The sequence below is a fragment of the Aythya ferina genome (genome assembly GCF_964211825.1).
Source record: "Aythya ferina genome assembly, chromosome: 4".
Taxonomy (NCBI): Eukaryota; Metazoa; Chordata; class Aves; order Anseriformes; family Anatidae; genus Aythya; species Aythya ferina.
Window position 1 is genome coordinate 45,034,544 of NC_140300.1, and position 25,258 is coordinate 45,059,801.

General features: G+C 38.5%; 1 protein-coding gene across 10 annotated transcripts in view; it reads left to right on the forward strand.

Annotated features, from left to right (window-relative positions):
• Positions 1 to 25,258, forward strand: part of ARFIP1 (ARF interacting protein 1) — a 42,239-nt gene that overhangs the window by 3,081 nt on the left and 13,900 nt on the right. The window contains exons 2-6 of one of the 10 annotated variants that reach the window (XM_084517685.1): positions 1,434 to 1,513; positions 5,433 to 5,534; positions 15,206 to 15,314; positions 18,054 to 18,125; positions 19,625 to 19,734. In XM_084517685.1, coding sequence (XP_084373811.1) covers positions 1,436 to 1,513; positions 5,433 to 5,534; positions 15,206 to 15,314; positions 18,054 to 18,125; positions 19,625 to 19,734 — 471 coding nt within the window. In that variant the 5' untranslated portion in view covers positions 1,434 to 1,435. Of the gene's footprint in view, positions 1 to 1,433; positions 1,605 to 5,432; positions 5,535 to 15,205; positions 15,321 to 18,053; positions 18,150 to 19,624; positions 19,735 to 25,258 lie in introns of those variants that run through there. The other 9 variants (XM_084517680.1, XM_084517684.1, XM_084517682.1 and 6 more) reach the window with 9 other exon arrangements.

The following is a 25,258-nucleotide window of genomic DNA, read 5'->3' on the forward strand; positions in this document are numbered from 1 at the left end:
AAACATTTTTGTGCTGCTTCTAGCATTTAATAGTTTTAAATAGCATTGTGATGGTACGTGAGGCTTTATGTGAGGTAAAACTCTGGGATCCCTGAAACTGAGGTACAGATTGTCGCAGCCAAGGCTGCGCTGAAGGATGAACTCAGCTTGCTGTTTAGCCAGCAAGGTGAAGAAATAACACTTATTCTGGTCCTTAATGGAAATTGTATATCTACTCAGAAGGCAGCTGTTAGACATGAAGATGTTTGGTTGTTTTCAGCTGGAAGCAAGGGTCTGGAGAGGGCTGCGTGGGGAAGCAGTGGTTCTGCTATGTGGTCCTTCACATGAATTAAAAGAAAAAGGCATAATCTGCAAATCAGTTTGAAAAGAATTTAGTATAAGTGGGTAGGGGGAAAATCCCCATGTCACTCAGTGATAGCCCTGAAGGAATTGCCATCTTTCCTGAGGAGTTCTCTAATTTTATGCCTTGGCTTCTACGCTGCAAGTAACAGGTTATCCCATGTAACGTGAGCTAGATGGTTCTGTTTCTCAGCCTTTGTGTCCTTGTTTTAGTTCCCCTGTCATGCGAGCTGCTTACCTTATTAATTATTTGCTTTGTTTAGAATGCTTTATACCGTGGGAAATTGAAATGCAATTTAGGTGGTGATTGCTTTTTTTCAAATCTCCAATGTGACTGCGTCTGTATACAGTGGGGCAAGGCTAACGAACTCCAGTCAGGTATGATTATGCTCAGTGCTGACAGTCTGTTTAATTTTTAATGACTGCTGTTTCCTCCTTGCAAACCCCTGGGTGAGTTGCAGTATCACCTGTACTTACCAGCTGTTTGAAGTCAATTCAGGTTGTGTGCCTAATACAGCTTAAGTAAGGAAAGTAGCTGGCTTTCACAATCACTCAAATCACAATTTCTTGCACATGTTCCGTGTTAGTGACTGTCTTTGCCTCTATAGGTGAGATGTTTATTATTTTTTTAGCCATCTGTTGAAATAATGAAATGGACAGACTTCCGTTCCTGGTTGGGCATAACAGACTGAACAGCTTGCTGGGATCCAGTGAATTAGTATCAATATGAACTCGTATAACGTGGGTAAACCTGATTTCTGAACAGAATCCTGTCCTGTGCAGTGGTAGGGTGTAACTGTTGTGTTGGTGCTGCAGAACCTTGTTTGGCTGCCCAGGTTTGATGTCGCAAGCTGAGCGTTCTGTGCAGGGAAGGTTGTTCTGCCAACAGGAGCTTCTGCTAGGCTGGATTCCTAGTCCTCATTTCAGAGAGCTAAATCCTGGTCCTCATCACAACAGGGAGGTTTCTCTTTGCTTTAACAGATTTTTTTTTTTTTAAATAATCTTTTTCTGAACCTCTGCTTGAACTTCTGCAAGGTGCAGCATCCAGCTCCTCTCACGCCAATTAATGCATGCCAACCCTATTTTGTTTTCAGGTATGTCAGAACACAGGAATGAATCCGCAACACTTGATGAATTTCCCCCAGCTGGAGAAGAGGTGCAGTCTGACTCTGAGGTGATTGGGTGGTAGCCGTATTTGTGTGAGATCAGCCAATCCCAGCGAGGTTTCAGACTGACAAAAAGGATGATTCATGTAGCACAGGGAAGTTGTTTTGGGGGTAGGAGTTTATGCATATTGTCTGGAGTTGGGTGGGTTTGGTTTTGGGACATTTAAGAACAATCCAGTTCATGAGAAATGAGTACCTGAACCAGTAGTCTGCTGCTGGGTGTTTGCTTTGTGAGCCGAACAGATTTGGGCAGGGCAGAGTCAGGTGTGTACAGCAGGAGGAAAGGATTGGTGCTTGGAAGGTAGCAATTCTTGTGCAGCCTGACTATAACAAGGCATGGTGCATCAGTCTTTTTTGTTGGCTTTTGGGGTGGTTAGTTTGTGTTCTTGGGCGCAGCTACAGCTTGCATCTCCAGAAGTCTGATCATCCTAAAATTATGAAGGAACTTTGAAGGTTCCCACTAACAGCTAGCCATTCAGAGAAATGTTTCTTTGAGTGCTCTAGAGTAAAAAAGACAACTACTTGTTTTCTGTGCTGTTTATTTCATTCATTCCTTTACTAATCACTTTCATTTCAATTTCAAATTCGGGAACTTGGATTTCCTTTACTCTTCGTGCATATGATAGGTTTTCTTCTGAGGATGCAGTTTCATTGTGTGCTCAATTTAAATGAGCTGTGGGCTGTGCTTGCTGAAGGGGCGCCCTGTTCAGCAATCATCCTCCTTGCTTTAACAGAAACACCGTTAGATTTAATAGGTTAGTTTTCCCTCAGAGCAGTAAGCATACAGTGAGTGAAGTTGCAGGAAGCTGCTTTCAGAAGCAAAGAGCTTCTGGTTTTGGCAATAGCCTACACTTGTAATCAGCATTTTGAAATACTGCACTACTGAGGCTTACCTGGTGCTGTGGCCAAAAGCAGTTCTTAACTCTCAATACTTTCTTATTCCATGGTCACCCCCTCTAGTTGGTAGGTAGGAATGCTGGAGCAGTGTGATGAACTGTTGTGGAGAACTGATTGCGTAGAAATACTCCCCATCCCCTTTTTGGGCATAGGTCACTTCCTTTTAACCTGCGTTGTTCCTGCAGTTCTGTTTGCTGTGCAAATACGCGTGTGCTGGCCCAGGGAAGAGGTGGGGGAATAGGCAACATTGATCTTGAGGGAAAGAGGTAGGGGTGAAGGGCAGAAAAAAGGGCAAGGATTTGCTGTTTGTGACAGCAGTGCTAGCTTTGACTGATAAAAATACAGGCTGTAGTTTCTTGTTGAGATGAGCTAACAGTTCATCCTACTTCCTTTTTGATGCTGCTCACTTAGTGTCTCTAGTGTTGTCTGACTTAATTGTAAACTAATTCAACTTACTGAAACTGCAGAAAGGTCTTCCTGCAGGGTTAGTGAGTGGGGTCTGGTCACCGTGCAGTCCGGTGAGCGGCTGGCCTGTGGGGCGGGGAGGTGGGACCCTGTGGCTCATGGCAGGGACCGGGGAGGGGGAGTAGTGAAACTTCCTCCTTTCAGCAACCAAGGACGGTGTTTTCGTTCAGACGTGTCAGGAAGCTGAAGTTAGAAAGTTATTTTTTGCTTTTCTCTGAACGTGACGCCAAGGTTTGCCTCAAGTGGAAATATCTATAAACATCTGAGCTGCTTCTAGGCCTTCCTGGGTTTCATAAATTGCCCAGAGAAGCTGGTGAATGTTGTTTTTTTAATGTAAGCATTGACAGAGAGGTGTGTATGCATGACCCTGTATGTCTGTGAATAATTGCCATGGTTGAAAACTGGTCTCTGCAGAGAACTTGGTCTGCTAGGCTGATGTGACCATGCAACGTGAGTTGTTCCTTCCTAGGGCTGAAAGAAGGCACTCACTGAATGCTAATGGGAGCGGCCGATAGGGCAAGGTAGGGTCTTGTAAAGTCACTTTTCCTTGAGTGCGTAGCACGCTGACTTTTCCTGACATGATTTTGAACTCTGTGTTTTTAGAACTTCTAAAATATTTTGACTTGTTTTTTTTTTTTTTTTTTTTTTTTTTTTCAGAAGCTGTGCCTGAATGTTTTGCTTCTCATTTTATGTTTAATAAAGCAGTTTTTGAAAGAGTAGGTTTCAATTCAGTGTTTCTAACTTAGTCTTGATTTTCAAAAAGGAAGGTGCATCACCTCAGAGTTAATTTTTGTGGGATATATTCAAAGACTGGTGTTCTTATGTGTGTGGTTCTCATAGGCTGGCTTGCCCTTGGCCTTTTTCTTCTCTGTGTAGAAGGTAACATTTACTCAGAACTAGACGGACTTAGGTCTCCTTGCCATTTTCTCTGTGTTGTTGTTCTATGCTGCAAAATTCAAGAAGCTTATTACAAATTCCAGAAATGTAAATCAGGTTTTAAAGCTACCAAATGATGTATGAATAGTGAGCTGTGCTTCAAAATATAAGATGAGGTGAAATCTCTGTAAATTGCAGTCTTTGGAAGAAGATACATGTATGTTAACATGGCTTTGAAAGCTATTTAGAATTAGAGGAGGATGTGTGTTGGAGCCTGTAGACAGTGCCTAGTTAGAAGAAAGCTTGGGAGGCCTCAGAGCATAATGAGCAGGTGTTATGTGTTGAACTCCCAAAATCTGCGCGTAAATCAAGAGAGGATAGGAGGGAGTAAGGGGAATACTAGCAGTGGGCTGTGACAGAGGGTGTTGCCAATGAAGAACGATGCAGGTGACCCTAAGGAAGTCGTTACATGGAGATGTCCTGTAAAAGCTTCATGTGCTCTTGGAGCAGCTGCTGGTACTTCAGCCTGATGGGCCTGGGTCTGTTCCTGAGCCTCTCATTGGAAAGCAGCTGGCTCAGTTTGATGGTTTCTGAGCTCTAAGTGAAGAAAGAAATCATGCTCACATACGTGTTGATGGTGTGCCTTGTCTTCGGAGTCTGGCAAAGGTGCACGAGCATGTTTGAAGGCTTCAGACAACTTTCACATGAGTAGTTGAACAAACACTGGCTTGGTTATGTTCTGATTCTTTTTGTCCTGTTTACGCTTCAGTTAACTAATGAAGCTGTCCTGAAGAGTTAAGGGTAGCTTTTTGAGAGAGCCAACTTCCGTATTTCTTGGGGAAGGGTACATTTGGGCAGCGGTGGCTTGATTAAATTTTTAGCATCTCTGTCTTCATTTTGAGAATGATGGGGTGCTGCTCTCTTTTCAGGTGCTTGTATGTGGTGTCCATCGCTTCTGAGACTCTCTTCTAGGTTTTACTGTAGGTCATTCATTGAAAGCAGTGGTTACACAACCGCTTCTGCTGTCCACGAAACAGCAGCATCACAAAACTAACTCTGAATCTTGAATTGCATTGATGCTTTTAAGTTCTTGTTTCCACATTTCGCTTGAGGTTTTCTGCTGTTGTCTGAGTCAGAGCTGAATACCAACAGTTTAGTCAGAAGGTGGCACTATATTATGGTAAAATAAAAAGCAAGTTAAACAGTTTGAAAGCTTGGAATCATCACGTTTTTGGTAATACGTGATTAAACTTGTTGCTCTTTTCTTATATTTTTTGTTTTTCATTAGTGAGTACAATTTTCTTTAGCAAACAACAAACTTGACTTTTGTCGTAGTTTGAGATGCATTAACTACTCCAAGGATCAAGTACATGTATGTATATAGAAAATACTTGAGCTTGGCCCCATGTCTAATTTTTCTGGCACCCCTCTGCCGTATGATACATCAGTTAACTTTGGTTGTTTCTTTTTTTCAGTCTTGAAGCTTTCAGTTACTTCTGAGATGTGCTAGCTTATTAATGTGTCAGGGTACATGATGAAATGCATCTTTGCAGATCAAGTATATCAGAACATTACCAAAAAGGAGTTTGAAATAAAATTGGCTGTTAGAAGACTTAAACATCAAATATCTTAATACAGATCACTTCTTGTAAATTTAAGACAAATACTAACCTGTTTCTTGTACAATAGGGAGGTGCAATGGCTCAAGAGTCTCCCAAAAATTCAGCAGCAGAAATTCCTGTGACTAGCAATGGACAGCTGGAAGATTCCCATGAGCACAGCTTTAATAGGGTAAGAATTGTCTTTGGTGTCTAACAATGTACTGTTACCAGAAATGCTGAAGTTACAATGCAACACAGAGGACTTCAGTCAAGACAGCTCTGTAAAGCTTTTGGAAGTTTAGATTGTTAAATATGTTAATCTTGTTTGCAAGAATAGTGAGGAAATTCTGCATAAGGGTACGTACAAATCACGCTACACAAGCCTGTTTTCTGATGGATCTCAAATTTTACAGTACACTTTATTAAATGCTCTAGCAGACTACAGTTGGCTCTTGCTAAAATTGTTTAAGTAGTTTGCTGTACCTTACTGATTCTAATAATTAAGCTGCAGTTTTAAATACATTTAGTGTGTATGTATGTGACACATGTGTGATGTACATACACTGTACTGTAAATGGTGACAATAAGCTTGGAGACATAAACATGATAGAGTTTATGTAAGCTGTAGGTCTCTGGTTACAACTGTTGATGTAAGGTTTTTATTTTCTCTTATTTTAAGAGGAAAAAGAATTTCTTGGGGTACTTAGATTACTTGTACTCTTTCTTTCTATTTAACCTAGTTCTAAACAAACTGGAGGATTGATTTACAGGGATTGCCTGACAGCCTGCCAGAACAAAAGGAAAATATTTTGGTAAAATAAGCATATGCCTAATTCTGGCTGTCTTCTGATTTTAGCTTCAGTGGAAAACCTCTTTTGAAACTGATAAATTATTGTTAAAGTTGACTGGGGAAAAAATGAAGCAGAGATTACACATTGCAATAGCTTTTTTTTTTTCTTTCTTAATATAGAAAAGGGTATATTAGCAATAGCAGTCTTTTCTTAGTTTGAAATCTGGCTCTGTAATGCACAATTGCATGTATACACTTCAATATTATTAACTCTAACCTTGAGCAACCTGATTTTTAATCGCACAATTTTATTCATTAAACAGGAAAATAAGCACTTTTAAAATATGAGAATTACCAGCTCCTGTGAATTCAGGCAACCAAGTCCTAAACTAATATACAGGAAAAAGTATTGAGTAGTCCAAGGCAAGCTACTTCTAATGTGCCTGGAAGTAAAGATGGTCGCATTCTGATTTGAAGCTGTAAACACGGCAGAAGTAACTTTTCTTGTATTGAAGCTAAAAGAGTACTACTGTATGAGCTGTATCAGAATGCAATGTGTTTGTAGCATTTTGAAAAGAAGCTATACTTCCATAAAGATCTGTCTGTGGTTCTTTTTTTATCCTTGCTTTACTTTATTATAATTTCTTCTTGTCTTTGACTGTCCAGCAGAGGGTGCTATGGTACAGTTTATGGAATTTGGGATTGATTTTCTTTATTCTTACTTTGCTTTACAGTTGGAGTTATGAAAATGAGCTAATTATTCACACCTACTTGATATCTGACAAGATTTAGATTTTAAGGAAGCTTTGACAGTTCCATGGTGACTTGCAATGCAGAATTATTTCTAAAAGAAATACTGAGCTGAACATCGATGTTTTGTTCTGTCCTATTAAAATGCTGATTATTGGGGGGTAGGAAACAATTCTGCAAGTTTAAAAACAAATTACACATACACCATGAATATATTTCCTGGTTATTGGTAAAATAAGTGTAGGCATAATTTTGACTTCAGTCTGGCTTTAGCTTTAATGGGCAAGATCTTCTGAAGCTAGTAAATGACAAACCATGAAGCAGATACTGCACATTGCAATAGTTTTTTCTATAAAAGGTCTATTAGTAGAGGATTTTTTTCTAAATATTAATAGTGTAATATATGGTTACATATTATAATAATTTATTATTGTAAATAAAATATACATACAGCAAAGTTTAATAGATAGTTTTAAAAAAAAATCCTTGAAACAACATCCATTTGACTTCAATTGTGGTGTAGTTGTATAATGAGCGTGACTGTAAAAAGGTATAAAACTTCATGAGATGTTATTACATCCATGTTGGAGCTCCATATTAAAAATACTGCACTTAGTACTATTTTTTTTTTCTAATTCTGCTGAAAGAGTTGTTTTTTGGTTTTGGGGTTGTTTTCCAAACCAACCCTGCTCCCTACCCCCCAAATGTATGGCAGTAAGGGATGGCACGTGATTCCTAAGATTTGTTGCTCAACCAAAATCTACCAGTAACATAATGTAAATCCTAGTTTTAACTTCACTTCATTACACATCATCCAAGTTTTGATAAAGATATGTTTATATCTAAATGGGACAACTGAAATCTACCTTTAAGTGACAGTAAATTTGGTTTCAGCTGGAAATTGAGAAGCAAATTTACTATTTTTAAGGCTGATGACCTTGATGCTGCTGTGACTCGACTGCTGCTTCAGAGGTATCTTTCTTTGGCCTAAGAATTGCTTCTTCACTCTAGTGTTTTCAATACTTCTTCGGTAGTTACAGTAAATGGAAATTGCACTTAGTGACTGGGTCAGAGCCCTTGTTTATTCAAAGTATAACTACCATGTTCTGTGGAAAATTGAGATGTTAAATAAGTATTTGTCTGTGGCCAAATATAAAATTTGAGGTAGGTTTTTGCTGGCATGCTACATGCTTTTGTGGCTTGAAGTTTACTCTGTTTTAAAACTTCCACTAAACCCCAAAATGGGTCAAATGCTTGCATAAATTGCAGAAAATTTATACTTTGCAAACGTAGTTGTATTTACTGCTGTAATTTCTTTCACAGTAATTATTCTGGGATCAGTGAAGATGAAATTTTTTGAACTGCCTTGTACAGGTTAAGACCTGCATGTGTGACCTAAACTCAGAATATGTGATAACCAGGGCTGCTTATAAACAAAACAAAGAAAACAATCTTCTTGGAATTAACATCTAGATCTGTTTACTAATCTGTTAGTCTCAAATTCTAATATTAAGCTTCTATTTATCTTTGTGTTTGTTATTTCTAATGCTTAATGCTCTCCTCTTTCTTTTTTTTCGTGCCAATGTTTTCAGTAATTTTTTTGTTCTAACCTAAAGCGATACACATTGCACCGCAGAACTTATGTGCCAAGTTCTCAGGGGTCTTTTTTTCCTATCAACTTATGGAAATGACAAGCTAAGCACTGTTTTTTAAGAGGGCGCTTAAGTAATGGCTTGTTGCTCCTTTCTGAAGTTGCACTGTTACCACAGTGTTCAGTAAGAATTTTTGACCACAGTGGAGTTCAGTCCAATCAAACTCCAATCTACATTTCAATTACAGCTTGCCGGATGGCTGGGGAGTAAGGTTACTTTAGTTTCTTTTTTTTTTTTTACTTGCTGTAATCAGGGAGCTGTTCATCTAGACATTGTACAATTCAGATGTAAATGGAAAAAAATGTGACTTACCCTGTGTTTTTATTTGCTCTTCTACTGTTATTTTGCCACAAGTACTTTAGCAGCTTTGATTGCATGGTTTTGGTAGACTGAGTAAATATGTAGTTAGGGTCTTCAGGGTTCTTTAGTTACAAAACTAAGCTTTAGTCTAGACTCGCAGCCTTAGCACTCTGATCAGACCTCATCCATAAGTTGCACAGACACGAAATTTTTCACTGAGTGTGGTGTTTGTATGTACTCAAGCGTGGCAAGTATTTCATTTTGCAAGACAATATTGTACAAATGTATTTACCTGGAAGTGGCAAGCAGCGTTGCTCATTGTTTGAAGGAAAATGCATTTAGCTGTGCAGAACATCAGACAGAATGGATTGCCATAACCTAATTGCAGGAGAAGCATATTGGTTCCAGCCTTGTGGACATAGGCTAGAGCACTGCTTGATGGATCTTCAGTAAATTGTTGGTTCCCTATGTCTAAGAAAAAAGAATCAAAAGAATATTTATGAGGTAACTTAAGTGTTTGCTTAGCTGTAAAGTTTCATTCAGAAATATGCTGGGACATACTCAGTCTCTCGTTTGTAATAATAAGAGATGCCTAAGGAATTCTGACAAGTTTTGTCCTGTCTGTATGGTAGATGGAATTTTTTTTTTTAACTAATAAAGCCTGTGGCTTCAATCATCATTGGATGAAATGTCTAATGTCGCCTTATTACAGGAAACCTTGATGCAGTGCTTTCAGCTCTCCAAGCTCTGTTGAAACTCAGTTATGCTTTAAAGACTTGATGTTTAGAAGAGTTTGCCAATGTTTGGATGTTTGTTACTCTATGCTAATAATAGAGGACTTCAGCAATTACTAAGGAAACATATTTTTCTTACTGCTTTGTACAAGAAGACTGAAACAGAAAACCTTGTTGGTTATTATTTTACACTGGTTTATTTCACTTATCCCTGACTTAGAGAGGATTTTTACAGGGGATTTTGCTCCCACAGTTTTCTTCCCATGCTATTATCATTTTGATTAGAATAGTGGTTGCTTTAATGTCCCTGAAGGGTTGTGGAGCTGAGGACTGTGCAGAGGAGTGTATTATATGGCTCCTTATTGAAAAAAGGCATAATGTGGAAGCTGCACAGGAATAATTAAAATAGTTTTTAAAAATGTTCGTGTCTGTGAAGGCATTCAGGCAGTTGTAAGCTACTTGTTATGTTGAAACTATTGTTCCAAATCTGTGTTGAGTTCTTAACAGTCTGCATCTCCAAAATTCGTGTTCCAATTGTTTCCTTTCATTTTCAGTATAGATTCCTTTCTGCCTCTTTTTGCACTCCTGTGGGGACAAAAATGTTATTAAATATTGTATGTAATACTAGTAATAAGCTCTTGTCTTTGCCTTTCCAAAACTCCCCCAGTCTCATCACTCAAGTTCTCCCTGAAACATCTGAGTTCCTGTTTCTTAGATTTTGCTGTGTTAACTGGCATAGCTAGACCTTAATTTGGGCAATTATATTTTAATTACTGTAGATTGATTTAAAACTTCTTTCTGCACATCAACTGTAGAAAACTGTTTTTATGAGATGAAACAAAGAGCGGTCTGCCTGTTTGCCAAGTGGTCTACTTCATGCGATCTTGAAGAGTGAAAATTATGGATGTGAACGATGAGAGTAGAAGGGAAACTGATGTAAAAGCAGATTTTTAGTACGACATTAGGTAAATCTGAAGGTGTGGAGTAACAAGAAAGGATCTTCTGTGTAAAGAGCAACATGTTGGGGAATATAAGAGATGTGTCAGTCCATTTGCTGCTTCACCATAGAGCAAAGCTTTAAGCATAGAAATAAATGAGAGCTGGAATTTATCCTGAAGTGAGGATCTGGCGGATTATTTCATGGAAGGTGAGAGTTAAGTCATGTAGTAGGGCAAGGAGAAGAGAAAAATGCAGGATGAGGAGCTCCACTAACATATTACATAGAGCAAGAAGTGGAAGTTCAGAGCCTTATATCTTACTGAATAGATGTTAGATCTACTCATTAAAGAGTACTTTAATCTTTAAAATGTTAAACTGAACTTTACAAGAAGGCACGTTACAATTTTCTTCCCAGATGTAAGTTGAATAGTTTGTTAACAATGTTATCCGTCATTTAAAAAATGTGTATGTTGCTTCTAGTTTTAGTTGGTCAACTTTTAACAGACTCACTCCATGAGTTAGCTAGTGACATGTTGTTTTTTAAAGAGATTTCTTGAAAGTAGTAAAGGCAACTAAACCCATATCTTTTAAAAGTGTTTAGTAGTAGCAAATGATGATACTTGGTGATACGTTAATAATGGACTGACACTGTGAAATCAGTACAGCCTTGTTTGCTGTAGGTGCTCCATGACTTCTACCTGTAGGAGAGACAACAGTTTTGATGTTTTTCCCTCTTCATTTCAGATGAGTATGGGGAGCATGGATAGGAATTATCTTTTTGAAAACAGCCTTGTAACTCAGCCAAAATTCCTTCACGTACACCCATTCTGCATGACTTCTTTGCTGTATCTACCATGTCAACAGGATTGGTACATCAAAAATTCATACTGGTTCATCTACATGACCTGTGTAATTAACTGATGATTACCCCTGTTGGAGGCACTTAAATAAGGTTAACCTTACTAAAATATCTTTAGCTTAATACAATGATTTAAACTGAAAATGGAATTCAAGCAAAGGTTGGTTAATGTAGTTTGAATGCTCTCTACTATGTAGGTTTGCACTGATTTGACTAGGCCAAATTAAACTGGTGCAGCTGTCTTGTGTACCTGTACTTCATGCTTTTACTTCTTTGCACCTTTATCATCCTAGATGGCAGAGATTGGAATAGGCAAGTTGACCTTTTCACTTCATGGGAATATTCTAAATTGCAGTTCTTACAGCTCTAGTCTTGGGTCTCAGTCAAGTTACAGTGTTCAAGTACTTTTAGGTGGTAACTGCATAAACCAATGCTATGCTTTTAAGCATCATACAATTGAAAACAATGAATGAAGCATCTCTTTTTATGGTGATGATGTTACAGGGTTAAACTTTTGAGATGTGTCGGTGATTCTGGAATTCTAGTGACATGACTACGAAGAAGATGGGAAATCACAAATTTGAAAGCAGCTCTTGGGATCATCAAAATATTCCCACTAGTTAGAAGACCAATAACTGGTCAAAATATAATTAGTGTTGTTTTGTAGGAGAATCTGACTTCACTTCCTGTTAAAACATGGGAAGTGTTGATGGGAACAAAAAAGAAAGCAATTTATATAACTTCCTTACCATTCAAAAATCTCCAATTACTGTCACAGCTTCTTGTAAACATGTAGTTTTGTGCGTGTCATCTTTGCCTTACTCTAAGGCTGTTTCTGAATCGTCCCTTGTAAGTTATCAAAGTGATAAATTGCTTCATCAGAATGATCACGGATTTTTGGCTAGCCTTTTTTTTAATGCATGTAAAGTAGCACTACCATTTGCAAGAATGACGTGTTAAAATCTCAAGTTTGCATACAGAAACATGTCTCCACTGAACAGTAGCTTGCATGTTTATATAAAATATAGAGGTGGTGGATTGATGATCACTGACTTTTTGATGACAATTCTCATCATGTATAAACGTCTGTCTTCAGGAAGGTATATTTCAGCTAGTTAGTAAGAGTATTAAAAACAGGCATGAATGCAGCTCTTTACACTGAACTTCACCCTTTTTTTTGCCATTAAAAGGAAAGATACCTTTGAATAAATGTTTGTGCCTGTCTGTGTAGTTACATATGTCTACAAAAATACTATGTATATACCCAATTGTAGATTTGAATATATTTTCTTGACCTGAATATCATATTTTTTTGTTTTGGAGAAGGGTGTGTTATAATAATGTAAATGATTTATTTACCTGTAGTTTGTTCAGCCTGTGTTTAGCTTCAAATTAGAGTTAAGTTGAATGTATAAAAGCAGTACAGTTGCTTAAGTTTAGATATGAACTTTTCTATTTACAAAATAGATGTTCTGCATTTTAACGCAAAATACAGATGATTGCTTAGATTCCTGTTTCAAACATGCTTAAGCAGGTTAGCTGTCTACATTTCTTTGGCTTCATATTTAAATATTTCTGAAAACTATACAACGTGCCAGGGTGCCCTTGGGGAAAATGTTTGATGCCGTGTCATTTTTGTTAAATTGGTGCATCTTCTCCTCTGCCATCCAGTTACCCTTTTGCAAGCTTTTCTGCTTTTTCATCTCCTACTGACTTGCTTCAGAGTTAAATGGACTCTGTCTGCCAGCTACACTAAGTTGAAGCAAAAGCCTTCCATCCCACCACTAACTACAAGTACTTAAATGGAAGTACCAGAATTAAGTTGTGAAGGCTGAAAGCAGTACATATCAGATGGTGTGGTATGCTTTATTTGTGAGGTCAGGTTCTGTGTGACTACTGTTGTTCATACTACTTATTTTTTCCGTTTTTCTTTTTGGTATAATGCTTCAAATACACAAATATAGCATGATCTATTATTAAATAGCTGGTTTGTATGAGTGAAAGTACAGCTACAGGAATTGGTTACTCCGATTGCAGTAGTATCCTGTATTCTCCACATCAACAGGATTTCTGTGATGTTGGAGTTCATGTTTGTAGCTTTTCCTTTTTCCCTCCTCTCAGGAGTTTGTCTTAAGCTGAAGACAACTGACTAAGTCTGTGGGGACGTGATGCAAAGCCACTTGGGGATGTTCTGAACCTCTGGGCAGTGTCATTCTTAGGCACTAGCTCGCTTCTGGGTTGTGGACTGGATGGCTGCAGTATTATGCATGGATTGGATTGTAAAGGTTTTACTTTGTATGTGATGCTTTTAATTACATCAGAAATAGTTTGTGTCCCTGTCCAGACAGAGGCATTTCAAAGCTATGTATAGTTTTTCTGTGCATATTTCACTATTGCTCCTCTGTAGTATTACCTTTTCTTGCCTCTGTATAGAAGCAGAGGGCATGTAAAACAGTACTCGACTGCATAAAATGCCAGTTTTCCAATTTCGTAATGCTTAGTTTTTTGTGAGGGTGACAGAGCGCTGGAACAGGTTGTCCAGAGGGGTTGTAGAGTCTCCTTCCCTGGGTATATTCAAAACCCACCTGGGTGTGATCCAGTGCAGTGTGCTCCAGGCGACCCTGCTCGGCCGGGGTGTGGGACTAGACGACCTCCAAAGGTCCCTTCGGACCTCAACTGTTCTGTGATTCCCTGATTTGTTTTGGGTTCCACAACATAAGAAACGTGTTACGGCCCTTGGAAATGTCCAGAGGAGGGCAACCAAGCAGTTGAAGGGGCTGGAAGGCATGTCCTGTGGGGGGAGGCTGAGGATGCCTGGGTTGTCTCACCTGGAGAGCAGGAGGCCGAGAGGTGGACTCCCCGTACTCTGCAGCTCCCTGGGCAGGGGAGGTGGGGACGGAGGTGCTGGTCTCTGCTCCCTGGTCACAAAGGAATGGGACAAAGTTGTGACGGGGAGGTTCAGACTGGACATTAGGAAACATTTCTTTACCTTGAGGGTGGCCAAACCCTGGAACAGGCTTCCTAGAGAGGTGGTTGATGCCCCGTGCCTGTCAGTGTTTGAGAGGTGTCTGGATAATGCCCTCAATAGCACACTTCAACATCTGTTTAGCCCTGAAGTGGTCAGGCAGGTAGGCTGGAGGATTTTGTAGGCTTCTTGCTCCCTGAAGGGATCACTTGTGACACTGAGTAGGTGCTCGGGGGAAACTCTTGAAGTGGATGTTTTTACAGTGTCAGATTGTTTAGAGACTTCATGTACTGTTCATAGAGTTAATGGATGCTGCAAATTTTAAAGATATTTCTTGCCTGGAGTGAAATAGTGTTTCATCTTTAACATTGTGATAGTTGCTGCCATGTTTCCTGCTTGTAAAATGTTGTCTGCCCTTAGTGTGAGATCATTGTGCACTCCGATCTGCCTTTAGCTGAAGGCGTGAGTACGTGGCTCTGGGTGCTTGGACCAGCTTCGGACCCCTTGACGTGGTGATGGGGGACACGCTTCTGGGAACCGCTGCTGTAAGAGGTGGCATTCTTATTGTGCCTCTCTTTTAAACCTGAACAGCTCTGTGGGTTTTGTAACTTTTTCTTTCCTTGTAAATGGCAGAAGGGAAACATAGAATTAACACACCAATATATTTAACTAAATACACAAGCTATACTTGGTGCTTCTTGTTCCTTTGTTTTATTTGTGCATCACAATAGAGTGCTGTGACACCAGAGAAGGCATTCCAGGCTAGAGGCAAAACTGTCTGTCTGAGAGCTGCTGAGATTACATTATAATACCTTGGAGTCACTTTTATGTTTTTTTAACATCAATTTTCCATTTTATTCAAATATTTTAAGGACTTGAAGCGTTCATTACCAGTTGGACTTGGACTCTCTGAAACCAAAATAACATCTCATGGCTTTGACAGCACCAAAGAGGGAGTCGTTGAGGCAGGACCATTTCCAGGTAAAGGTAAATTGCTTTTTTTAACCTCAATTTTTCTATTTAAAGTCCTGAGGCATATTTTTAATGTGGTCAGAAATAATAATGTTCTGTAGCTGCTTGGAGCATTTGGGTGTAGATATATTGATTGATGTACGTTTGTGACAACCTGAGGTGTTAAAATAGAGTTACATGCTGCACTGTTATAATCTGTCACAGGGCTCATGCAAGCTGAGGGGAAAATTGGCCTGCAGTTATAGGAAGTATTTCACTTGAAAACTTTGAAACTGTGTCAAACTGAAAGGTATAACACTTACATTGCATTGAAAGTCTGTTAAAATGTGGATAAATACATTGCAAGTGTTGTTCCAATGTGAAATGTAACATATTTATGTCTGGATACACAGTTCACTTAGCGGAAACAGACAAACTAGTGAAATTCTTCTTTGCTCTTGAGACATCTCTCCTTTTTTGTTATATTGCATACCTTATTTTAATGTATTGTCAGGAGCGATAATGCTTTGGATCTTTTTTTCCAAGTATTACATAATGAAAAAGTTTCCTCATATCTTCTAAACACAGAGTCACCGTTGTTTATAGCAGGAGGATTTTAGTTAATAATTTATTCTCAATACTAGTCTTAATATGTTTAAAAGAGTATAAACTGGTATTAAACAGTGAGAAACAGTGGTAAACAAACCAGTAATGTCAGTGTTTCCCATCTGTCTAAAAACAGTCGTACAACGATATAGTATGTGAAAGGGATATTTTAATGAATTATGTAGCTTAGACGATGTCTAAATTTGAAAGGTTGGAAGTGATCTCAAATGAGCAGCTGTGAAAATAAGTTTCTTTGTAGTCGTAGATTTAATTTACATTTTGCTTCATTTCCTGTTTTGTGAAATGTGCTTATGAAAACAGTGATTTACATGCTGTACTTTACATATATTACTAAGTGAATGCTGTGGTTTCTTTAAGGCTGGAATTAGCAAAATATCTAGGTAAAAACTGAGCAGATGGCAAACTGCTCATCATCCTTGCCTTTTTGTATTCTGTTTGCAGCATAACTGTTGCAGCTGTTACGTGCCGTAGTCTATAAGGAAAACGGTGTCTAAGATGCATTTCAAGCTATGCTAATATGTTTGAAATCTAAATGTTATGCAGTAAGTTTTGTATACAAATTATGAGCTTTGAACGTGTTTTTAACACTTCAGATACAACAGCTTTCTTCCAAGGATATTTTTTTTCAGGTTTTTCCAGATGTTCATACAGAAATGGTAGAAGTGGTAGTGGTAGAGGCTTAGGCTCTTGATAAAACTGGAGAGAAAAATAGAAATGATAACTGTGTTTTTAAATGTTCTTTATTCCCTTTGTGTCCTTATTCAGGCTTCCCTTTTGAATGCAAAATAAGTGATTCTGGAGGAGCAGAGCTTTTAGGATTTGGGGGAGGAGGGGGGATGGCAAAACATGCATAAGGCTGCATTAATACTATTGAGTGCTAGGATTTTCTTCATTATTATTATTTAACCACTTGTCTTAGCTCACTTGCTGAACTGATTTGGTCTTTAGGACTTCAGTAGGATCTTGCAATCAAACTTTTATGCCTAGATAAATCTACTTGCAGCCCATATGTGATGTACCACCACAGAATATCACAGCAAATGAGATACCTTTCAATCTTTTAATTTCTGTGTGATATTAAAGTGTTTTATTGTTGTATTTGTATAACCCTTGTTGCTAGTAGGACTCCAGAATATATTTAAAAGGCAAAACGTGTTTGTCGATTTGGTTAATTCAACTGATATTTTTGGTGTTACTGATAAGTTTTAGCCCAAACTATGAAGCCTGGGCTTTTTTTAATTCCTTACCCCCATCTTGCAATGGGCACACTGTCAGCCCGATGAAGTATCTCAGAATTTCTCAGCAGAAGCAATGAAAGCTCCCCCCCAATATGCTGATGACTCATTACTGCAGAGAAAAAGCTAACTTGCTTTTTTTTTTTTTTTTTTTTTTAAGTCCTGAAAATTCTGTAAGATTGTCACTTTGCATTTGTCATATGGAACAGTTGCAAAGCACTGAAAAACATAATCTTAAAACCGTTTAGGGAGCGCACACAGTGCAGATCACTGAAAGGTATGTCTTGTCCAAAAGATATCAAGCTAGTGCTGTAAAACCTTTCTCTTGAGAAGGAAGTTACACACCTTAACAGCTAATGGCTCCTATGATCTTTTTAGGACAGGTTATTGCTGAGGTGTTTTTTTTGTCATAGATTTAGGCACAGATGGTAATCAAGTTTAATTGAAATTGGTCCAGATTTTCAGAGCCTGCTTCATTCCTTAATGCCATGAATATCATTCAGCATCAGTGCGGAGTAAAATCTACCTAACCCCAAACCAGTGGTTTCAACTGCAGCAGCCGCGTGTTCTAACAGTGTCTCCTGGAACCTTCTGTTGGCAGTGTAAACTTCACTGGTGAACCTGTCAGTTCTATTTTGACGATTCTTTAAGAAGAAAGCAAAGTTTGGCATCATGACTTAGGAAAAAAAAGATTAAATCACAAAAACTTGGAGTAGTTCATATGAACATCTGCACCTTTTCAAAAGTGTTTCCACCGGAGATTCCAGTAACTTTCCTGTGAATACTTCTACTTAGTGTGTTGCTGAAACAAATACTTCTTTGCTTTGAAAACATGTCTGTGTAAAAGTGCGTATAGGCTCCGAAGGGAAGATGGTGGATTTTCATGTTAAATATGTCCACTTTTCAGGTTCCTCAGCATCACCCAAACCATCTGTTATATCTCCTAGCAGTGCAGCAGCTAGCAGACTGGCTGGACAAGGTTGTGATTTAATTATTCCCACAGGTATCATAGCACTGAACGGATAACGCCCTTGTGTCTGCTGACGCTGTACTAACTCCTCCATGTCTCTAATAATTTGACTTACTGTTATTTAGAAATGCAATTTCTGGGGTCTTTTGGTGGTTCTCATTTCTGGATTTTAACGGCTGACAAAATATCCTTTACTTTCCTTTCTGTATGCTGCTTTTTGCTCTATAATGCGAAAAACAATTAATTACCGAATCTTCATACTAACGAACAGTAGCAAAATGTGAGTAACCAGGATCTTTTATTTAGGTTAAAGCTGAAACTTTGGGCTTTCTTTTTGCCAAAATGTTCACATGTTCCAGTAGGATTGAGTATGAGGTGGCAATTAGGAATTCATAACACCCAAACTAGGCTTTGCCACTTGACTCATTTTGTGCCTATGGGCAAATTACTTAACATCTTTGTCTGTTTCCTTCTATGTAAAAGGAGAGAACTTATTCAGTTACCTCATAAGGGTGTTGAGAGGATTAATTACTTAATGTTTGCACAGCATTTTGAAGACGTAAAGGACAGTGGTGCTTGATGCTAAAGGAGTATCTTGAGGCATCTGGATAGACTCTTTTTGCAAGCTCTTACTTACGCAAATAACCTAGCAGGGCTAAGGTGATTCCAAGTAGCATTCAGGATTATTCGAATGATATAGAAGCAGCAATAGTCAAAACTGCACATGAATAAATAAATAAAGTTGCTTAAATTGGTAGAGCTTTGCAGTTCTTACTGTTTAGGACACCATAATGAGTTTTTCCAAATTAAAACTTAGAATCTGTGATATCCCGTACTAGTTTGAGAATGCTCAGTATTCAACCATGAATATGTGCCAACTGGCTGTAGATATTTTGATGTGTTGCTTGCAGTTGTATCTTCATTGCTCTTTTACCCTGGCTGTTTGTAGAGTTGTTACTAAACCAAGAGCTAAAAAGCTGAGATATATTTAAAGAGTGATTCTTTTTGTGGCTGAAAACGTCTTTTAGAAAGGCTAACATTCATTGGAGGAGAAGTCTGTTTGGAGATTTCTTTACTGGTTTTACTGGATGTACTCTGTTACAGCAGTTGTTATATGTCAATCGTTTCCATTGAGTGATCTGCAGGGTGTAAACCAACTTTTAGACTGGCTAAATCCAAGATGATGATCAACTACTGGAATTTTAAATCACAGATTAAGTAATAAATGTGTATCTAAAGCTACTGTAAGGTTGGTTAGCGAAATTCCTTGCATTCGGGTAAGCTTTGTTCAGCCTATTGCTACGTAAAATTACTGATATTATATATATGCTTCCTATCAGTTATAAAATAGCTTCTGAATCGATTTTGAAAATTTGCCTGTTCATTAAAGCTGTTACTCTTACCTTATTCTGCTTTTGCATGTGCAATTGCACAAATCTTCCTTACTCGCTGTAGATCCCTTAAACAAAACAAAAAGGCCTTAAAGACTTGCTTTGTTTCTGATACAGGGGGCAGAGCTCAGCAGAAGAGTGGACCTGTTGTGTTAGCAGATGAAGTAAAGAATCCAGCAATGGAGAAATTGGAACTGGTGAGAAAGTGGAGCCTAAACACCTACAAGGTACGCAGTCCTACATTTGTGTGTGCATATATATTCTAGAAATGAGTTTGTGACTAGATCAGATTAAAGCTTTCGAAGTATTGTGCTGCGGTATGAGAGGAAGTAATCTGTTGTTTCAGTAAGCATAAGCAAGAATGTGTGCGGAAGGCTTAGTTTTCTTCCAGGTGTAACCTTTGTAAGCCTTTTTAAATCCATGGTGTTAAGTGGGAAATTTTTTAAAGGCATTGATTTAACAAGGAGAAAATGTTATGTCTTAGTCCCCTTCAGAAGAACACACAGGCTTCAACTCTAACTCTTGAGTCTTTTTTCTGAGCTGATTACAGATACAATAGAATTTTAGCTGATAGGTCCACCTACAAGTTCCAAACTTGTTAACTGCTGTTCTGATGTTTTTGTTACATCTTGGCTGATTTTTTTCTTAGTGTTGGAATTGTTGCTTTCAACTCATATATGTTATTTTCCAATGGCAATTCTTTGAGATCAACTGGTAATTGATGAAATTAAGGTAATAACAAAAGAAAAAGAAAAGGTTCTTAAAGCGCCAATTTGCCAGCTGTGACTCTCATTAAAAAGCCACAAAGTAAGGAACGAGTGTCATGGAATATATTTTAATCAGGAGCTTTAAACAAAGACTGGTTTTGAAAAACAGCTTTCCATTAAAACTCAAATGGCAGAGGTGTGGACAGGTAGGGGTGTGCATCAGTAGGACCTGCATCAAACCATAAAGCAATGAGGAATTTGTTTTAAATTTTTTTCCCCGTGTAAAACAGAGGTCTGAAACCCTCCAGTATTCTCGAATCCAGGTAAGGGCATTCGCCCAAGTAAGGATGGGAGCCAAGGGGGTAGAGACATTCTACCCACTAGAAAATGTTTGTGCTGGTCTTTGTGTTAGAATCAGAAGTTTGATCCATTTTTTTTTGTCTGACTAAATTGCTTTTAGAATTTCTACTTTTCATGTAACCTAAATTTTGTGGCAACTGCAGGAGTCTGTCAGCCATTCTTGCAGCCTGCTGTGGTCCAGTCAGAGTACATGCTACTTAGCTGAAGTTGTTCTCTAAAATTCTATGTCCATTTAAGAAACACTGACTCTTGAGACTTAATCTGCTATACCACAAATTTAAATCACAAATAAATAATAAGAGGATATGATCTTACTCTCTCTTTCTGGTGCTTTGATTTTAAAAGAACAAAATCAAGAAAACCCTATATCACAATTGCAGAAGGATTATAAACCTTTTTATGCACACCAATAACCAGAGGATTAGTGAAAAGTGCTGGAATGGTGTTCTCAGATCCCTCTTTAGAAAATTATTTCTTTGGCAGTCTATTTTGCTATGTCTTGGTTTAAAAAAAAAAAAAAAATGTATATAGATGTATTTCTTGGTTTAAACCTCTCCCTCCCTGAAACCTAGGATTTCATCAGTTGTGGAATAGCAGAGACTAGCACTTCCAGAAAATCAAATGAATCTGTATTCTTGGAATCTGGAAACTTGAGGTTGTCTCTCAAATATGCCTGAGGAGGTGAATCAATTAAGATGGGACTCCTGAAACATCGTGACTTTTATTTTAGAGCTGTCTTAGATCGTATGACTTTATCTGAATAGGGGTAGCATTATATAAATGTCCCTGGAGATGCCACTTTAAAATACTTTCTATACAGTCGATACAAAAAAAAAATCATGTGTCATTTGTTAGGGACAGTATTCCAATTTGTGGACATAGTGGCATTGGTTTCTTTTTAGGAAGGTCATGGGAAGAAACCTCCTCTTTATCTTGTAATAGCTAACTGATTATATGTTAGATGTGGAAATAAAGGGCAGCAATAAATGGTTAGGGAAGTTGGCAGTTGAACCCCTCGGAGCTGAAACGATGTCATTCTACGTACTAGGCATTAATCTGCAAGTGGAGTTAGTGGTGAAGCTGTTACCAAGTTATTTAGGGAACTGGCAGGAATAGTATCCCAGCACTGTGTCAGGGATTATGAGATGGAAATTACTGGATTCTGGGGACCGAATTTAGAAGAAATTTTTTCTGTGTGCTGGCACACGGTCTTTTTAAGGCCTCTTTTGGCCACTGTGAGGGTCAGGGTGCTGAGTGAGGGGAAATTCAGTGTATCCCAGTAAGGCCTCACATCCTGAAATGTATGCAGGGACTTTGTGTGGGCATTTTTATGAAGAAAGTGACTATTGGATCAATACAACTTTTCAAATCACTAGTTGCTTTTTTTAAACTTCAGAAAAGTTATTTTTTAAGCTTTGACTTTACAGACTTCAACAGTTGACGCATGAGTCACACAACTCCTGTGTTATGGCTGCAGTGCCTTGATAGAATGTATATCAACAATGAGATGTAGTAGATCAGTCTTTAGGCCTTCCTTTTTCTGCAGGCTACTTGCTGGGAACCACTTCGAATTAAGAAATGTGTAACTGGAACTAAAATTCTGAAGCTTTGTGAAGTCAGTTGGTTTTCTTCTGTAAATCTTCCTCATTGATCAAATGTGTGAAATCTTCAGGAAGATAGATCGTCAGTGTCTAAATGATGATTTCTTTAAAGTGTGCTCCAGAGACCTTCCACCTTTTTCCTAGCGTCTTCAGTATCTGTCACTTTGTTTTTAGCTTGCCATTCCAGTTGTCCTCTTTGTCAGCCAGCTCTTACTTGCAGATACCACTCCTTAGCAACTTTCTCTGTTACGTCCAGAGATCATACCCATCTGTGAAGTGATGATTAAGTATGCCTGTATGTATTTTGTATACCCTGTTTTTTGTCCCCTATGCGTTTCTGTGAATGGGACACATTTGCTTTTGTTATCTCCTGCTTCTGTGTCTGTTTAAGCAACTGTTTACCATTGATAATTACAGGGGGTTGATGTTGCTCTTCTGCCTAAGCTAATCATGAATTTTCATAGACCACTTAACCTTCTCCCCAAACTCATGATGTAATAAGATTATTCTGTTGCTTTTGCAACTAGTGGCCCTCTTCATTCCCTCCAGCCTTCTGTTCCTTAGTAATCATGAGTTAGCCTCAAAAGTTGTTCTCTTTTCTTCTCCCATGATCTAATGGCCAGAGCATTTTTTGTTCTTTCCCTTCCCCAGACTCCCCCTTTGGATGAGAGAAGTTTTTTCATTTTAGTAGTAAGACAGACCCAAGGAATTTGTGACTCTTCTTTGCTTTCAACGATTCTAATAAAGCAGCTTATCTTCTTGTTTTTCATCACAGAATGAATCATAGAATGGTTTGGGTTGGAAGGGACCTTGCAGATCATTGAGTTCCAAATCCCCCTGGGCAGGGAAACCTCCCACCAGACCAGGTTGCTCAAAGCCCCATCTAACCTGGCCTTGAACACCTCCAGGGATGGGGCAGCCACAGCCTCTCTGGGGAGCCTGTGCCAGTGCCTCACCACCCTCATAGTAGAGAATTTCTTCCAAATACCTAATCTAAATCTCCCTTCTTTCAGTGTCTATTTCCTCTTGTCCTATCACAAAATGCTCTGGCAAAGAGTCCCCCTTCACCTTTCCTGTAGGCTTCCTGTAGGTACTGGAAGGCCACAATAAGGTCTTCTTGGAGCCTTATCTTCTCAAGACTGAAAAACCCCAATGTCCTCAGCCTGTCTTCACAGGAGAGGTGCTCAAGCACTGTGGTCATCTTTGTGGCCGTCCTCTGGACCTGCTCTAACAGGTCCGTATTTGTCTTAGGTTGGGGGCCTCAGAGCTGAGCAGTGCTCCAGGTGGGCTCTCAAGAGAGCAGACTAGAGGGGGAGAATCACCTCCCTTGACCTGCTGGTCACACTTCTTTTAATGCAGTCTGGGTTACAACAGCTTAAACTTTGAGGAAAAAACACTGTATCTGTTTCACAAGCCTCTACTGGGCTACTAGTAGAACTTGTATTTCTGAGACGTTTCCCTTAAATCTATTTCTGTTGTTTGTTGTTTTTTGCTTTGAGAATTATTTTTCTTAAAATTTGTCTTTTCACTTCTTGAGAAGTGTGGTATTATTATGCAGGAAAATGTTCTTTATAGGTTTCTTTTTAAAACAATGCCAAACAATTTGCGTGTGGAATATTCTCTCTGTTTGCTAGTGAGAAAACAGAGCAACCTGTCTTTATACTAGTTCAGTTAGAACCAGAGTAAATGAAAATAGTAGGTAGGTGCATCCCCTTTGTTACTCTTGTTCAGTGTTCAGCTTCAACTACATCTCACTTTAATGAAGCATACGGAATAAGCATTTCAAGTGACTCATTCCTCATTTTCTCATTTGCCAGTACTGTTTTCTTCATGTATTTTGTCATAACTTCTGAGGCAAGTACTCCTTGGGTGAAAGTAACTTCTTCCTGTGTGAAAATTTTTTTGCTTCCAAAAATTTTAACTTTCATGACGTTTCCTTTCATTTCAATAGGTATGTGTCTGAGCATTTTCTTGGAAAATAGCCAGCATTTCTCCTTCAATTCCATGTTTGCTTTTATGTCTTGTCAAATGCTTATTTATACTCCTAGCATACTCTTTGCTAAGACTTTTTTTTTTTTTTTTTTACAGTTTCAGTTGCATGCCTTAGTATTAAAGGTCAATTCTGTGATGATATGACCTGGTGTGCTCTCCAAAATTTCAGATTCTTGACAGAAAAATTTCTACTAGGTTAGCTATGCTCTTTCTTGTTAACTTGTTGAATCTAATGAGGTAGCCCAAATCCTGGCTTCCAATCTAAAGCTTATCACTTATGACCATCTTGTTCTACTTGCTTCTTTTTTTGAGTCTTTCTTGTTTTTATCTATTCAATTTAGAAATTATTGAGAAGTTCTAGAAGGTTAAAAGAGTATCTCCTTTCGAAGTAAGTAAAGACCGGACTAATCCAAATTCCTTGAATTTGGAAATCCTGGAAAATCTAGTGTTGTAATGTACCCTGGGAATATGTTTTAAGATAGAGTTGGGCTCTATCTCTCCTAATGAAACTTAAATTTTGCGCTTAGTTTTTTTTTTTTTTTTTGTGGATGTAGTTGCCTTGTAATTCTGTTTCTAACAGTTCTCCTTCATATGTGTAACTTAATTTTGTCTTCACCTCTTGGGACCACGGATTAACTTAAAATTAATCATAACTAGAGCAGCAAATAATTGCTCCTTTACATAGAGAAGTTGCATGACTTTGCCACATCTGCTTGGCAATTGGCTTCTCCGATGCATCACCCAAGGGGAAGCCCCAGTGGTGTGTCTTGGGAGGCTCACTGTTGAGTCGGGTTCAAATCTCTGGCAAGGAGATGTCACAGGTAACTGGAATGTGGCAGCTGCCGAAGCTGTCATACCCTTTGGCTGGCCTAGTAAGAGCAGGTTTTGCTGCTCACTATGTTAGTGAACTTCAGAGCTGCCTCAGAAAGACTTTTTTGGTTACAAGTAGTACTCTTAACAATTAGCTCCATTTTACAGCTGTGTGAATAATGAGAAATGCATTTTAATAATTTTATATGTTTCTTAGTGAAAGTTGTGAGTCAGCTTTAAAAGCATAGTAAAGATTACCCTCCCATCCATCATCTTCTATC